Source organism: Haliaeetus albicilla, chromosome 10, assembly GCF_947461875.1.
Source record: "Haliaeetus albicilla chromosome 10, bHalAlb1.1, whole genome shotgun sequence".
NCBI classification, from domain to species: domain Eukaryota; kingdom Metazoa; phylum Chordata; class Aves; order Accipitriformes; family Accipitridae; genus Haliaeetus; species Haliaeetus albicilla.
The window spans coordinates 30,827,876-30,845,172 of NC_091492.1; the positions used below are offsets into that span (position 1 = coordinate 30,827,876).

General features: G+C 40.9%; 1 protein-coding gene across 8 annotated transcripts in view; it reads left to right on the top strand.

Moving 5' to 3' along the window:
• KDM2B (lysine demethylase 2B) overlaps nucleotides 1-17,297 on the top strand; it is a 127,059-nt gene that overhangs the window by 22,295 nt on the left and 87,467 nt on the right. For all 8 annotated transcript variants that reach the window (XM_069794735.1, XM_069794741.1, XM_069794733.1 and 5 more), the window contains one exon: nucleotides 15,190-15,368. In XM_069794735.1, coding sequence (XP_069650836.1) covers nucleotides 15,190-15,368 — 179 coding nt within the window. The remainder of the gene's footprint in view (nucleotides 1-15,189; nucleotides 15,369-17,297) is intronic.

Sequence of the window (17,297 nt, forward strand, 5' to 3'; positions counted from 1 at the left end):
AGCACATAAATTCCATAGGAAGTAACTGAGTCTTTGGTCTCAAATTATTCTGAAATCTTACTTTCTATTTCTAATGTGATTGTTGTATCATCTCCATATTTGAGTACCTATAAGTCACAAGGAAATAACAACAATTGTTAGCCTAGCTTTTTTCATCTCCCTTTGAAAACTCCAGTCTGTGGCAAAAATAAGGATGAAAAAAAGGTGGGTTTTTTGATCATCGTTTGTGGTTACTTAGGCTTAAGTGTATATTTCTTTAGTGTTTCATCAGACTTCCGAAGAAACACTGCCATTGCTTGTTGAACTTTTTTGTTTTCATTGTTCAAAAAATGCAGATACCAGCTGTAATTTAGTTTGGTAATGTCTATGACCTACCGTTTATGACTTGCACGTTAGTGTGCATGAATGTACACCTATGTATAATGTGCATGGATGAAATACTCTTCATGTACAGTAGCTTTACTTTAAAGAACAAACACTTCAAACTGCACGGTTGGAGTAATGGTTACAACTAGACTCCTACCTCCATATGAAAGTTTTCCTGGATACTCTTTAAACCTGAGACAGTGGATTAATTTCAGCAGTTGGAATTTGCCTGATGTCTGAAATGGCTGTGAGCCAAGAATACAAATGGAAAAATGGAGAGGAATTACTGGCCTGCTTAGGAACTTGAGACAACTCTTGAAAGAAGAAAAACTCTGTTGTAATCTAATAACTATTAAGCTTTGTAATTTCATTGTTGAAGGTAGATTTGATTGCTAATTCTGAAGGACAGAATGTCACTGTCATCTCTTCATAAGTTGATTTAAAATTTGATAAAGAGGGTCATTGGCCCTCTTAATGTCTCCTTAAACATCTGCCACATCTGCACTAAAAGCTTGGTAAGTGTTATTTCTGCAGGCTCCTTACTTTTCCTATTGACATGCCATGCTGGTGTATTGGTCGTGTTAGCATATGCATATGGACTACTTGAAAAACAAGTGCACAGCAGTAGCTAGTTAAGTATTGGGGCTTTGTTTTATTCCAAAACTTTTTGCACATTTGCGATTGTTGTCTTTAGATCTGCATAGTATCTTGGTTTATGTCCTTTTTTTCTTTCTTTCTTTCATGTTCTCCTACTCCCTTGTTTTAAGGGCTCCCAGAAGTTCAGAGAACTTATACCCATTGTCCATTTATTCTTCTCTGTAACTAGAGTTAGTCTTCCAGCCTGTAAACAGTGTATCTCAAGGATACTCCCAACCAGGGCTACTGGTGAGACTCTCAGACACTGATATTTTTTTGCCTTGGCTGCTAGTCATGTAAATGTAAGTCACAAAGCTCCCTAGAAACACTCCAGAAGTGTCTTTAGAAAAAAAAAAGGGGGGGGGGGGGGAGGAGTTAGCTGAAGAACTGATAATGGGGAGTAACGGGTATGTGAAGTGCCAAGTGTTGGGACAGCACAATAGCTATTACTAATTTTTCCTCAGACCGTGTGATTCTGAGTGACTTATTGCTCATGCCCAGAAGAGGCAGCTCTACAGAATAATTTATATTTTCCAGGCCTCTTTTGTTGGCTTCTTCTACCAACAGCGGTTCTGGGCCACAGCACAGAGAGGTGTCTGTCATAGATCGGCAAAAAGGAAAAAGCAAGTTTTCCCTGATGTGCTTGCTTGAATCACCATACACACCTATCTGTGTGAATGCTTTATGCTAATTACACTAAAGAACAAATGAATTACACTTGCGAGGGATAACCTAGGACTGAGCAAGGAGAAAGGTAACTAACTGCCTTGCTCAGCAAGCTGTTTGAAAGCCAGAGCTTCTGTCGTTGCTGTTGACCATCTCTAGTCTTTGCTATTCCTAAATTCAAGGACTGAATGCAATCATTTGCTTTAGTCTTTGATGTCAGAAAGCCAAAGCATTCCACTTTTTCGTTTGTTTGATTTTTGTCATTATATTATTCTTCACAGACATCATAGAACCTGAAGAAGGGAGCGCTGAGTAGTTTTGGAAGCTATGAACCATGTAAAGGAGAGAAAAAGTGGAAGCATACATGAATGTGTGCATCAGTCTATCAGTCTGAGCTCCTTTCTTTGATTAGTTTTTTTTTTTTGGTGGTTTGCTTGGGTCAGCACTGATTGAATTTAAAAGAGTATCTGCTTTTCTGTGGCATCTGCAGTGTCTCGCCCTTTGACTTGTAATTGATGTCTGCACTGCCTTTGTCTTCCTGGGTTGTCACAGTCTGCCCCGGAGCTCCCTGGGTAGGTGTGGAGTCCCTGCACAAGTGTGGTGTCTATATCTAAATAGTAATGGCTAGTCTGGATATATTTGCTTTTATTTTTAATTTTTAGCTGACCTGTCTTCAGTTTGCTTGCCACAGGCTGGTGGTCTATTGCCATCGAATCCCAGCTTTTACACTCATACCTAAATAAACTAAATAAACCACTAAATAAACCTAAGTGGTGCTGCTAGGTCTGTAATGTGCATCGCCTCCTCTCTCTATGGGCTGGTGTAGCTTTCTGTGCCAGGGTATGTATTATACACCCCCAAAGTTGAGCTTGCAATCCCAGCTAGTGGTAAAAGGGGCAATTTCAAAACATGCCGAGGATTGTCAGAAAGAAAAGAGACTTTCAGTTATTGTGATCCCTGGGCTGAAGAGGTTAAAGTTGTGACCATGCGGTCACTTCTGCAGGATCAGCAGCATTGTTGTATGGAATTCACCATACCCGGCTGGGCATTGTATCAGTGGGAACAGTGCAAGTACAGGATTTATACTATTCATGGGGTGGTCTAACAACTGACATCAACTCACTGATTGATTTTATTTAACTAACTCACTAAGGGTTTATTTATAGAATTAAAAAAATAAGTGTAGGAGCAGAGAACAATGCATCATCAGCCATGTATTTTGCTATTGAAATCTGATGCTGTAGACTGGACTGGGCCATAATGCTTAGATAGATAGAAAATGTTTGGTTCCCTTAATTTAGTTGCTGTGTTCACAAACTGTGTTGAAAGGCTTTGGTGTTTTTGTCTTGTATAAAGAACCCAAGTAAAGTTGAAAGCAGCAGTTGAAAGTTTTTAATTGTGATAAAATTTGTGCATTAAGGTATGGCAGTAAAAAGCAAACATGACAAAGCTTTGAAGACTGTTGCAGAGAGCAATCCTCATCTGGCCCAAAGAGATGATGCACAAGATGGGACCTAACAGATCATTTCAATATTTGATTTCTGTGATTCTGTCAAATCTTTGAGGACCTGGCAGGAGGCTTTGATCTCCAGGACAAAGGGTAAAAGGAAAACCAAGGCTCTATATATATTCTGTTGCTTTCTTTGGTGGGAGTAGCTGAAGAGATACCTGATTATTGCTGGGTTTTGCCTTCTCGTTAGAAACACCAAAAGAACAGGAGCTGAGCCAAAAATTTCTGTTGCAAATTGAGTGTTTAAAGAAATATGTGTGAAGGTCTCTGCCTCAACTATGAGTTTATAATCATGGTGTCAGTGGACAAAGATAAAAGAATAAATTACATCGTTAAATCCCAGACGTTTGCAAGGGAAAAGCTCTATAAATAGGGGGGTTTGGCCCTGCAAGTGCAGGTCAGCCTTCCCTTGTGCTGCTGACAAGTATCAGTTCTGGAGGAGATGCTGTGTGCCATCATGCATCTGCTCATGGTTTATTGACTAAGTGGATAAGATGTTAAGGACTTCATTATACCGCACTGAAGTGAGCAACTGAGCTTTCTTTAACATCAGTGGAAGAAATTAGACCTGCAGAGGAGTATTTCACTGGCTGTGAAGTTTTTTTTTCACAGGGGAGAGACCTAAGCAAGTTTTCTGAAGTTTGGCATCGCAACATTTTGCCCACTGTAGGAGTAACTGCTATTCCACAGTGTAATGGTGCACAGTAAATAGTGTGGCCTTCTTTTCCCAGGTGGAAACTGGGCTGAAAGGTGAAATGATCTGCTCAGGTCCCTGTTCAGTGCGGTGCTGAAGACAGAATTTGGGGAGTCTCAGTTGCTAGTTTTCCTGTAAACTGTAAATGATGTACTGAATGTGGTGAGCCATGGCCTCTTTCTTCTGTGCAGGAGACGGCGATGGGGTGGAACAAATTCCCTTACTAGTTAATGTAAGCAGGCTGATTTAAATAATTTAAATTCAGTTAGGACAGAAAGGATTACTGTCCGTCAAGTGTACGTAGCAGCCATCAGCTGTGTGAGGCTCTCTATCTTTCATCTAGCCATTTTTGTTTTGTTAAATACATATACTGCTGTAGTCCCCAGGAACTCCAGCTAAAATTAGAATATATACGTCAGGTACTTCACAGGAAGACAAGAATCCCCCTAATCTATACTTCTGGAAGTAGGTGATAATGAAAGGGGAATGGAAAGAGATGCAGGCATTGTAGGTAATGATTATTCTGGGTTTATAAAATATGGGTTTATAAAATATGCTTTTTAATATCTACTAAAAACTGTACACACATTTATAGAAGTTTACATATACATATGTATAAATTTCATTCAGTACTGAATCAAGAATCATAAGTGGTGTCTCCACAGAAGAGAAAATGTTGGTGGTGGTGACTGCAGATCAGGTGGGTAAAGGCGGGAGGGAGGGCAGAGACCATGTAAACCATTTCTTTTATATTAGCATACATTTCTTGTGGTGTGTTAGCACAATGGTTCCTGAGCTGGCTGTGCAAACGTGTTCAGCTTTTTGTTGGCTACTCAAAAAAGCTGAAAGCAAACCAGGTAACTGTCTCTGAGTAACTGCTTCCTAGTGATTTTTTTTTTGGTTCATTCCTCCTGCGTGTTTGCTCCCCCTCTCAAATTGATCTGCTCTGAAAATTGTATCATGGTTGAATTCACATCAAACTACAAAGCAAGTCGAGAGGCTTGTAGTGTGGTCTGTGGGCAAGTAGGGGAAATTTTGTCTTAATCAACGTACAGTTCTCCATCCTGTGAAAGAAAATTAGCCGTGCAGATACAAAAGAAGGACAAAGCAGCCACACACTGCAGTTCAGAAAACTTTCCATCATTTCTGCTGAATAGGGAGCTAGTGTTGCTTTTTCTATAGAGCAACGCTCCATTTGTTTCAAGGAAGTTGTGAAATTGGAGACCAAGAGGAGTTAGGAGGGAGGCTCATTAGAGAAACTTTGTTGTAAGGAGTGTTTCCCAAAATTAAACAGGCTGTTCAAAGGAAGTGCAAAAGTCTGCCCTCAGACTTGCATCTAAGTCTTGATTAAGATGTATGCTTCTTCCCCTGTGTGGGGATTTGTCCTGTGAATGCGAGTGCCACGTTTGGAAGAGCAGAAGAGCTGTGTCAGGAGTCATTAGCTGCTGTATCTCCAGAAGTCTTGTGTGGAGGGATAAGGAGGAAGCAGTGAGGTCTTTGCTCTGTTCCTAGTGCCCAAATAATGCATTTTTCAAAATGCAGTAGACCAGGCTCTTCTAGGGGAGAGGAGTGAACACTGATCCCATGGGAGGGGAGGTACTTGTATGAAATATTTCCATTCATTGTAAGATTTCTTCTCTTGTTGCTCAGGGTTTCTTTTGTGCCCCATGGTGTGATCTGTGCCTGGCTTGCTCTCTGGGTTCTGCTTTTTTCCTTTTCATGTAAGTGGGACTGTTGGAGTATTAACCAAAGCTGAGTTAATGAAAGCATCCTCATTGTTCTTGTGGCTTGGAAGGCCAATGTCTGTGTAGTTTTTTAAAAAATAACTTGTGAACATGTTCTTCAGCTTGTGAGGATTCAGACTGAGGGTACCTCAGTCTCTGGATCCTGCAAGTTACACCCTAAATTCATCAAGGGACTCAGATCCACAAGAGACAGTACATCTCTCCGATGGCTGAGAGGAGCAGGGGGATCCCAAGAGCGCTTTGAAGACAGGAGATAAGGATGGCTCCTTGCAGGATGAGGATGAGCTTGGATGTTCCTCACAAGTGACTGTAAAATAATTGCATGTCAGTGCTATTCCCATTGATCTGAGGATACAAAAGCAAAATGTGTGCTTTAAGGGAGCTGAGTTATGTACCTGGCTATAAACTTTTTCAAGGGAAAAAATGGAAAATCAGAAAGCAGTGTATGTCAAGGCCAGTGATTTGTCTCAGATGTTATGAGGCTATTTGCAGTATTACAGCAACATGTGCTTGAGATCCAGTCTTTGTAAAAACAAACAGTTCCTCCATCATATTGTTTTGTGGCCAAAACTTGTTTTAAAATCTCCCACTATTTTTTTAAAAACACTTTGTTTTTAAAATCAAGTTCCAAATGTCCTCACAGTCATGCTGTTGGGACTGCCAACATTCTTCATGCTCTGAAGCTTCTCTGTAATTGGGAAATCTGCTAAGTCAGATCTCAACTAAAATTGGCAAATAAATATTACCACTGAAAATGAACTTCCAAGTGCCTCTAACTAGGATGGAGTCAAACCAATGGTCTATCAACAAAGGGGTTTAGAAGTACTGTTGGTGTGAGCTGGCCAGACTTCTAGCTATTGCGTTTCTTTTTAAATGTGAGAACTACAAAGAGGAAACATCTGGACAATTTAAAAAAAAGAAAAAACCCCCACTGTTTTATTGAAGTGATTTATTCCGATTCTATCTAGCAAGTTTCTCTTTTCCAAGTACAGCACTGAAGACTTACTGGCTCATCTTTTTGTGTTTGTTTTTTTCTTTCTTTTCCCTTGAGCGACCTCTCCTGTTTTCTTTGTATCCCTCTTTCTTTGATGAGGCTACTGTACTGTACAGAACTCATTTTACTCCCTAATCTCATAGTAGCTTGTGAGGAAGTACAGATAAATCCTTCCAGACTTGAGCAAGTGCTATTAGGATACTCTTACCAACCAAGAACCAATAATGATAGAGCAACATACTTTACTGTAAGCAGGACCAGTAGGACTTGACAGGTGGGTTTTTGTTTGTTTATCATGGGATCTATTAGTTCTTTGTGGGACACCAGCAGTTAGTCGTGTATGTAATGTGATTTCTGAACTGTTTCTCTCTCTGCTCCCTGTTTGCTCAGGGCTAGGAAGAATTACAAAGTTGCGGAGCTGCACTGTGTTCTCTCCTGGGCAGAATTAAAATTAGAAACTAGACTTCAGAGTTTCTGAATGGATTTTTTTTCAAGTGAAGGTTACATTAGTGATTTTCCTATGGTCTGAGGGCTCTACCTAATTTGTTGAAAATTGAAGCGGTTTGTAGCAGCTCTGAAACAACCCTTTGGGACTTTGACATCCACTGATACTAAGGTGGAGCAGTGCACGTATGAAGTGGAAATCTATCTATATTAAAGTGGTGTATTGCAGACTTTCAGAGGGCATTGCTTCATTTAACACACACTGGTTTTGTGCCTCTTAAACAGCTTATTGTTTAAGGAGAAAAGCTCCAGTCTGTAATATCAGAAGGGGATGCTGGGGCTATGGTTCGGTGTCACTGTATGATTTCCCACACCAGCTGCTGGCGCTGGTGCTGGATGCACATCCCTTACCCTGATGTTTGTGGAACTGTGCTGTGAAGCAGGCAGGGAGCTGACCCTGCTTAAAAAAATTATTTAAGCCTCATCAGTTTCTTGAGTATTGGTGAACAGTTTGTATCATGAAACCAGGACCTAGGGCAGAGAGAGGTTAAAACTTACCCAATGTTCCTGATAGTCTGGAAATAGAAGCTTGTCCCTCTAATTCCAGTACTGTGCTCTGGTGCCAGACCATCTTTTTGTCATCTAAACTGGCCTCTAGTTTTTGCTGTTGCTGCCTACTATGTGCCCTGCTGTAGTGTCTCTATTCCCTGTGCTATCCATTGCATCTAACAACTTGCTTTTTTGCCATACCAGTTAAGCAAGTCTAAATTGGTGTCCTGTTCATTCTCATCCTTCTCTCCCCACTTTTGGCATTGCTCTCCTATCCCTTTCCTGTGAGCTGGCATGGGCTTTGCTCTTTCTTGCAGTGAGGTGGTTCAGAAAGTTGAATTGGCAGAAAACTCACACTGTCTTCCTCCCTCGCAGAGAGGGGGAGGAATATATATGTACCGGTTTTATTTTTTTTGTAATGCTGATTTAGCTCTCGGCCGTAACCAATGCTGGGCTAAAACATGATGGATGTAGCCTTCTACCTCTGTCATGAGTTTCCAGTGGGGAGCTCTGCATCAGAAGAGTGCCTGGTGAGTGAGCCTTGATCCATGATTAGGGCTTCTGTGCAATAAAATAAATAAAAGGAAGGTATTTGATGCTCCCTCTTTATGCTTTTTTTTTTGGCTCTTAGAAATAAAAATGAAATATTATAACACTCCCTTGCCTATGTTTAGCATGTCCGCTGACTTGCCATTTTGGAAGTAGAACCATTTCTATTTTTAGAGCTGAGCTTCCTGTTTGAGCTGTCTTTAAGTTTGTCCTTCGCCTAACTTGGTCAAACTCTTTAAAAAAACCTTAGTTAAACTGGGGCAGTTTTGCTAAAAACAGTCATGTTCATGTCTGGATATAAACAGCAGTAAATCTGCTTTGAATGAACATTATAATAAAAATTCAGCCTCTCAAAAGAATGTGTTTCCATGATGTCAAAACATGAAAGTGAAGTTGAACTGATGTGTTGCTGTGCTCATGGTCATCTCAAAGCCTCTGTCTACAAGTGAATTTAAAAATGAGTTGTCCACTTGGGAAAATTAACCAGAACAGCTATTTTAGAATAACTCCCCCTAGTCACCCTGTTCTTCTGCAGTAAGCATCCCCTGCTTTTTAGCTCATCCAAACTAGAAGAGAGCTGTCTGGAGGAGTAGCACCCAAAATCCTAAGTATTTCATGGTAGTTGTTATGCTTTAGTGTCATAATTTACCTTAGTCCAAAATGACCTTCAAGTGTAGTTATGCCTTTACCTAAAAATATATATTAATGTCAGCATGTTCTGGAGGTCTGATGTAATCACAGCTATATAAATCTTAAGATGTCCTTATTGAAGTGTGGACACTAGATGTGTGGTGGTGTTGCCAACCCTTTGACAGGTCATCTTTGAATACCGGTTTGGACCAAAGGAGAGCTGCAGGATTGCTGATATAATTCACACGTTAATTGGTAACATGAATGGTAGTTGAAGGTCGTCTTCCATTTCCTCATTGCCAAGTATCAGGAAAATCAAGGTCATAGTGTTTCTTATTTTGGGCTGATGATGAGATTTCAGGAGGGCAGAAGGGCAATCTAAGGAAAGAGGCAGTCTTTCTCTCCCAGTTCTGGCTGTTCCATCCCTGCTTGTGCCATGCTGGCTCTTGATCCTGAGGTCCTTCACCTGGGCCAGCTTTGGTGCCTGCCTAATCCCACAGTGAGCTGATCCAGTTCACACTATCAGCAGAAAAAGGAAAATATTTTCCTGATATTTTAGTAATCTCCATTTGCTTGCCCTAAAGTCAGAGCAGTGCCAGGGTCAAAGTGAGAGAAGGTCAGGGCTGCACAGCCAGGGCAGGGGAGGTGAGACCTTTGAGGAGCAGGGAGCTTTTGAATCATCTCAGCCATCTCCCAAAATGTCTCCCTGATGGAGAGGCATGCTCCGTCCCTCGGAGCTGGATGCTGGGTTGCGGGCTCGGCTTTGTCATGTTGCCAGATGCCGGGCACAGCTACACTCTTCTTTCCACCATTGATATTACTGGTGGAGCACATCACAAGAAACTATAGCTTGGAATTTACAATGTAAATAAGGCCATAAAAACCTGAATTGTCCTTTCCTTGTTGGGGTGTCCTTCTGCATCAGAGGTAGCTTTCCTAAAAATAAAATGAGAATAGATTGCACTGATCCAATCAATGCTGCTTTGTACTTGTCTTCCAGAAAATAAAGAACCCTGCTATTGCCAGATTAACTTAATGAAATAATTTAATTTCTGTAGGATTCTTCATATGCAAAGATGCTCTTGATAGTGTAGAATACAATACTATAAAATGCTATTAACATGAAATGATATAATTCTTATAACATTTTTCCTATATTTTATCTGTTACTATTAAATATGTTTTATGTTGAGATAGGAAACAATCAATGGTCTTAAAATAGATTTGACAGATAAAGAAAACATAAGTTTTTCAACAAAGTTACATCCCTTCCCACTTTCCTTAGAACTTGTATTATTTTCCTTTCTGTAATTGTTCTTTGTGTGCTAGCTCTGTCTTTTCAGCTACCTGGAGTATGCTTATATTATAGGTTAGTGCATTTGGATACCATATAAAAATTAAAAGTAAAATGTTTCTCTGTATATGGAATTTTTTTTTTCACGTGTGGTTTTCACTGGCTGAAGTTTCAAAGAGTCACTGAAAATTACAGTTTATGTTTTGGGTAGATGTAAGGATACTAATTGATTCTATATAATGCCACTAAAACACATTATCTGCTGGGAGCCTCTTCTTTAGTCTAGTCCTATAGCATTAAGGGTTAAGACTTTTTGCTGGCTTAAGCTCTTCCTGTGGACATGCTCTAAATACCTTACCTTTTGTTGCGTGAAAAAAACTAATAATGTGGGTTATTGCAATTTGTCAGTTTTATACCAAATGATAAAGCTGCAGACACCGAAGAGGGGAAGGAGGGGGAAGGAAGGGGGAAGGTACATGTCAGGTACTCCTAGCTTTACATCTCCATAAGAAGGAAATAATTTAACCCTACTGAAAAGGGTCCTGCTCTGCAGCCAGCAAGGCATGTGCTGGGGAGCTGGGGGGGGCAGGCAGATACCTGGGCGAGGGGGTGTAAAGAAGAAAAGCAGAGAGCACTGCAAAGGGGGAGCTGGATGACTTGGGGATACTTGTTTCATGGTGGACCAGGCTGTGCTGGGGAAAATGCTGGGTGAGAAAACTAACTAGGAGGTGTGCAGGAGAGATGTGTGCAAGTGTCCGAGCTGGACTCTTATTTCCCTTTGTTCTTCTGTGCCCTCTGGTGGATCTGGGAGCGATGGTATTGGTACGTGTCTCTTAAGTTGTTCTTATCCTGGGTCTGAAATGCAGGGAACGTCTTGAATAGCTCCACTTGAGCAAGGACTTTCTGCTCTGATTCACGTCCCTCGCAGTTAGTATGGGATATCATAATAGTCTCCTGTGGGTAGCAGAGGAATACGTGCTTTCCAGCTCCGGGAGCTCCAGAGGGATTAACTGGGATGCAAGTCAAAGCCTCAGTCTTTAGGTACAATTAACCCACTAGTGAAGCTAGCAGATTTCCTAAGGCTCTGCCAAAAATCCTGCTTTAGAAACCAAGGACTTTTTTCCCAGTAAGAAGCATAAAGATTAGAAAGGACCCGCAGATCTGTTCCTTGGCATTTGAGGTTGGTTTCTGTAGATGCTGTATTGTACCTCGGACACAGATCTTAACTCAGTCACAAAGGGTTAAAATAATTCCCCAAGGTAGCTTTATCCTCTTAATGGACAGCCTTGATAATCATTCTTACAGAAAGGACATTTCGTCTTTCCTCTGTGGTGGGAGAGTTGCACCTTTTCCTGCCAGTGGTGCGCGGTGGAAGAGACAACAGCCTGGAAAACACTGGTGTAATTTTTACCTCTGATTCACACCTCCTGTGCATTTCCCATATTCTACTGTGTGGTTCATGTTTGCTTTACTTATGGACCACCTCTTGCTCCCACTGCTCCTAATATCAATGCTAAATCCACATCAGGGGAAAGGATGGGCTATTTGGAAGACTGGTGTCTGGTAGCCTGGATAATGCAAGTCTGAAGCTGTTTCAGGTCAAGGCAGGGGAAGGCAGTGCTTCACCTTTTTAGAAATGGGAAATGGCAACTGGTGGATCCCAGAGGAGATTATTATAGTCCCAGAATTCCCCATTCTCTCTTCCCTCTCTGGCAAATTGTTACACTATTCTATATGTGAAGCAAAGTGTGGGTGCAAATTCTGCAGGGATGATCGATGAGCGCTTTGCTGAATGACTTCGGAGCTGGAGCCTGTCACTTCTGAAGTCTCTGGGGTGGACTTGGTGAAGCTGTGATTTGTGAAAGTGCTTGCTGGTGTGCGGAAGATACCTATGTAACTTGCATTCATGAAGTGCAGTTCTCTATCTGACTGGAGAACAAGATTTGCCTCTCTGTTGCTTTCGAAGTATTTTTTTCCAAGAAGTTCAGAAGAGAGAGGTACAAATCTCTGTGCCAAACCAACTTGTACAGGGTGGGCAATGGGAGGCAAGGACTCTGCACAAGTCATTTTTCCTCCAGGCATTCATTTTTATGTAAAAAAATAATGATATTGCAGCATATAGCAATGTTGTAGAATTTAACCTGTTAAAACCTTTACAGCATCTTGGTCACTAGGCCTTTAAATAAAGGGAACAGATATTACATATGCTATTTCCCCCTTAATTTTACTGTGGATTTTACTAATATGTGGGCTGGAGTAACTTGATTTTTTTTGTTTTAAGGTTTCAAATGAAGCATAGTTCTTAAGTAGCTCTTCCTGATTGATTTTATTTTCCAGCTTACGTCTCTGCAACTGATTCTTCCCTCTCCTTCTTGCTTTTGTCTGTTCCTCTTGTCGAAGATGGCGCTAGCTTGTTTCTTAGTTACTGTCTTTGTGATCCTTTGGGGATTCACTTGTGCTTGATGAGTAAGCAGCAGTAGAGGAGGAAGACATTTCCTCCAGTGAACCCTAGCATCACCACTTTGCCTCTGAGTCACACCTGCTGCCGGAGAGGAAACAACACCTCCTAATCCCGCACTGTCCAGCCATTCTCCAGTCAAGAGTTATATTGGAAAAAATCCTGCGAAGCCAAGGATGAGGTGATGGATAGTGTACTGAAGCTTCCCATGTCCGCAGTAAGAGATGCTCTTTGCCAGCTAGGGATCCAGGTATATGTTAATCAATGCGCAGCGAGTGATGAGCTGAAGCAAGGAATATGGACCGTATGAGGACAAGAGGCTGCCAGGGTTACTGAGATCCTGCTGGGACTTGGTGGGCTGCATCACGCTTGATTGAGTGGGGTCCCTTTTTACAGGACAGGGTGAGACTGTGGCAAGAGGGTATCTAGGAAATCGTTAACAGAAATGGTACATAAAGTAAAAGGCATGTTGGAGATGTTCAGAAATCTAGCCTGACATGAGATCTCTCAGCCTGCCACTGCTTTTTGGAGCCTCTGTGTGCTTCTTTCCCTTGTTCTTTACCTGTCTCTCCTTCTGGATGATATTTTTTAACTTTCTCCTAGGGGCAGGAGATAGAAGAAAGAGCTGAATCTTTTCAGGAAAGAAGAGATAAAGTTGGCAGTAAGCCAGAACCACTAGGAAGTGGGCAGCGAGCACGAGGCTGTTAACCTGTAATTATACGTCTCAGATTTTGTGAGCAGTACTCCAGGAAACATTATGTATGGGCTTGTTTGATAGTACTGTGGTTTAAGAGAAAAACATCCTCTCAAATTACTCTTTAATTTGGAAGTCAAGAGACTATTAATTCAAATCTTAGCTCTTCTGCCTGTAATTGATAATAGTGTACGTTTAACAAACCTGCTATTGAACTGTGCCTCATACTTTTAATTCATCAGGTAACTGCTGATTTTTCTTTCAGAAAGCGTAATTGAGAGGCTGTACAAGGTTGCTTCCAGCAAAGCTGAGATCAAACCTAGACTATAATATGGCAGATCCCAGACTCTGCCACGCAGTCCTTCAAATATAATTTTTCAGTGTCTGTGTACTTAACCCCTCTGGGCTGTAGCCGTTGCTTTAATCCCCAGGCACTGGAGGCCAGAAATTAGGCTGGCTTTTTTTCAGGAGCTGTTTAACAGGACTTCACCCCAGTTGCTAACCTATGAGTTGAAAAAAGACTATTCCCCCTAGATAGTAAAGTTAACAGTTAAAAAAACAACAACAAAAAATCCCAACCCAAACCTAGATTTTATGTATGTTGTTTCAAACATGTAAATACCAAATTTAAGGACTCTTGTGCTTTTGCACACGTAACTAAACTTTCTCCCCATCCTGCCTCAAGGTGGCAACACTATGTACAGTCCTGAGCTCAGACTAAGGGTGAAATCCTGTTCACCAGCCTTGTAGTGAAGAGTTTGACTGACATGCCAGTAGGACTATTCGGGATTTACACTGTATAAATTTTTCTTTTTGATTACAAAGCTTTATGGTCTTGAGTTCCTTTCCAGAATCATTATCACATCTGTCACTGTCATTGCTATCAGTGGCTAAGGATGTTTTTAATGGAGTGATGCAATCCAAACTATCATTCTTGCTGAAATACTGCTCCCAAGCACACAATAGGCCAGGTGCTGTAATTATTAATAATTCCCTCTGATGGCATATATCGGCCCTCCATTTTGTTTTAATGCAATTTATTTCGAGTTATTCTTCAGCAGTGAAAATGGGTTTGGAGTCATTTTTTGGAAGCAGTGTGAGTTTGTTTGCTGGAATCCTTCTCTCCTGGAAATGAGGCATGTCTCTCATGGGCTCCCGTTTGCTCACACACAAATGAACTGCTAATTAGGATGATGAAATTGCTGGGAGAGGTGAAACCTTCCAGTTGGCCGAAGAGAAGATTGTGGATTAATCTGTGTAAAGCTGAAGGCTCGACTAAAACTGCTGTTCAACATTCTGGTGCTAATGAGACTTGTATGTCTGCCACTTGAGAAGCTGAAAGTATGTCCTGTAGTTTTTGTTGAGAGATCCAAAGTGGGGGCTCACTCTTCTATGGCATTTAGTGCTTTCATCTCCATTGATGATGACTGGAATTGAGAATACTCAACAATCTGTATTAGGTGTTCAGCAGTTTATAGCATCCGGTGATGCAAGGCAGTTTGCTCTTTATGGATAATTTTTGTACATGAGTAAAAGCAACTTGAGAAGTGTATGGATGTTTAGAAAATTGCAGAGTATGATTTGCAGAGCTATTTGTCGTGCATGCTCCCTGCTACCATCTTATATTGCTTCTTCATAGTTTTTAATGTACTTCTGGTCATGTCAATTCATGTAAAGGAGGAAACTATTCTCTCCATCTCTGTGAAGCAGAGACACCAGTTGACTTGTTCAGTGTCATACTGGGCAAAAAGTCCAGTTCCAAGTTAGTTTCCTGCTCGCTGTTTTAGCTGCTCAGGACCTGTAGAGGGACTGATGCTGGTCTCTTGTCCTCTAATAACAGTTTCCCGCCAGTTATTGAGAATTTATACATATATATATAATAATATACATACATATATATATATAAAAATATAAGTAAAGCCAAGGAAGATGTTTTGAGACTGTTTCTGTGTGTTTCCAGGAAGCCGACGGATAGTGGATGTGATGGATGTGAACACACAGAAAGGTGTTGAAATGAGCATGTCTCAATTTGTGAGATACTATGAAACACCAGAGGCCCAGCGTGAAAAACTCTACAATGTCATCAGCCTGGAGTTCAGTCACACAAAGCTGGAGAACATTGTCAAACGCCCCAATGTGGTAAGGGATCCTGTGGTGATGGTGTTTATTTTCAGCTTCTTCCCAGTTACCGGTTGCTTTGTAAGAAATAAAACATGGAGTTTAAACAAGCTGATATGAAGTACCTGTAACTCCTGTCTATTTGGTGTTAGGATCTCATTTATACCCAGGTAGAAAGCTGGTCTCCTTGATAGTGGAACTTAATTTACAGGAATTGGGTACCTGATCAGCTCTTAATCATGCAATTTGCACAGATACCCAGTTCCTCTCAAGGTATTTAGGGGAGATTCCATCCAAAATTAAATACCTATCTATTGTTTTTCCTCCTCTAAGGAAGCTTAAATTATCAGGAAGCTTAAATTCCTTATATATGAACCTTCCTATTAACTAAAAAAATGTTCAGGGGGCTCCAATGCAAAAAAGTTGAAAACACATGTATTAAATTTAGAAATTTATACATCATTAAATAAATAATAATAAATCAGCATAATCACTGCTATGTCAGAATTGGCAATGTCAGAGGAAGGTGGTAGATTTGTACACATTTTTTAAAGATAGAGGGCTCTTATGACTTTGTTTCCCAATGGAGTCACTGGCAGTGAAACCATGACCTTACTAATAAAGATGATTTCATTTATCACTAAAACGTAGCCATGTGTGGGTAAGGGTTAGAGCATCAACTCACTAATACACAGTGATGGAGGAAATGGCATTGGAGATGTTAGAGTGTCTTCTCAGGACACTCAGCAGAGAGTCTGGGCATCGGTCCTGGTTGATCAGGGAACAAAGGGACTTCTCAAAGTAGAACATGTATGCTGCTTGTTCCCTCCATATCTACTCGTGGCACTGGATGCTGAAGGTACTGCTGGGTGTGAAACTATAGCTCAATGATATTTTGTTTTCAGACAATTTTCTCCTCATTTCTAAATGCTATTCTAGTTACACAAGCAGTTTTTTCACTGGGGCCATCTCTTGACTATGCGGACAATATAAACACCACACTTCTGTCTGAACAGGTCAAAAATAGATGGCAGCTCTAATTGCTGATTTCTAGAAGTAATTCTTAAGTAGGCTTTTGTGTTCTGTTGTGCACATATCACAAATTGAACAGTAAGCACATATTTAGAAGTTTGTGCAGGTGTTTGCTGTCATTCAGATGCTAGCAGACAGTTTGGAAGTTCTCTGGGGAGCTTCTGGTGTTCAACTGATCCTGGTTTTCCCAAGTGCATCATGCTCAGTGAGCTTTAAAAACATCTGTGCAAATTTCCTGGGTGCTCAGAACTGAAAAATGCAATTAGATACCCGTTACCAGTGTAAATTAATACTTCATATCTGTTTAATATGGCCTGAGTGCACAATAGTTTGTAAACCAAGGAATATTTAGATCTCACTGAAAGAGAGATTTGCATTCCCATTAGGTAATTGGGAATAGAAAAGAGGGTGCTGGGGAAGTGGGTGCTGAGAGGAAGTCCAGTACCTAAAGTCAGATACTAGTGGAATTCGTATAAGTGGTTTCCTTGAATTCTGCAGAGCTCTTTTGAGCACACATAAGGCAGAAATACTAGATTCATGTTCCGTGTTGTGTAAAGACTGTGGGTTGCAATGTCAGGATGTGGGAATTATTTCAGAATCAGGGCAGTAACCATCAATTTTATTTTCACATACAACAGTGATATTCATGGAATTGGTCCTATTTCTACTGGCTGCATTATCTCCTTTTGCCTCTTCTCAAAGTACTGTGTGTGTTATCAACAGTACCTGATGCAGATGCAGAAATAGATAGGGATCAGCCCCAATCTGCATTTGAATTGAATTTCATGTGCTAATTGCCCTGTTATGAAAGTCCTCTGGGGACACAAACAGTTGAGTTGCCTCATACCAGTAACATTCTTGGCTGGGCCTTTATAAAGATTTAGCAGTCAGGAGTCTAAGTGGTGTGCTAACCATGAC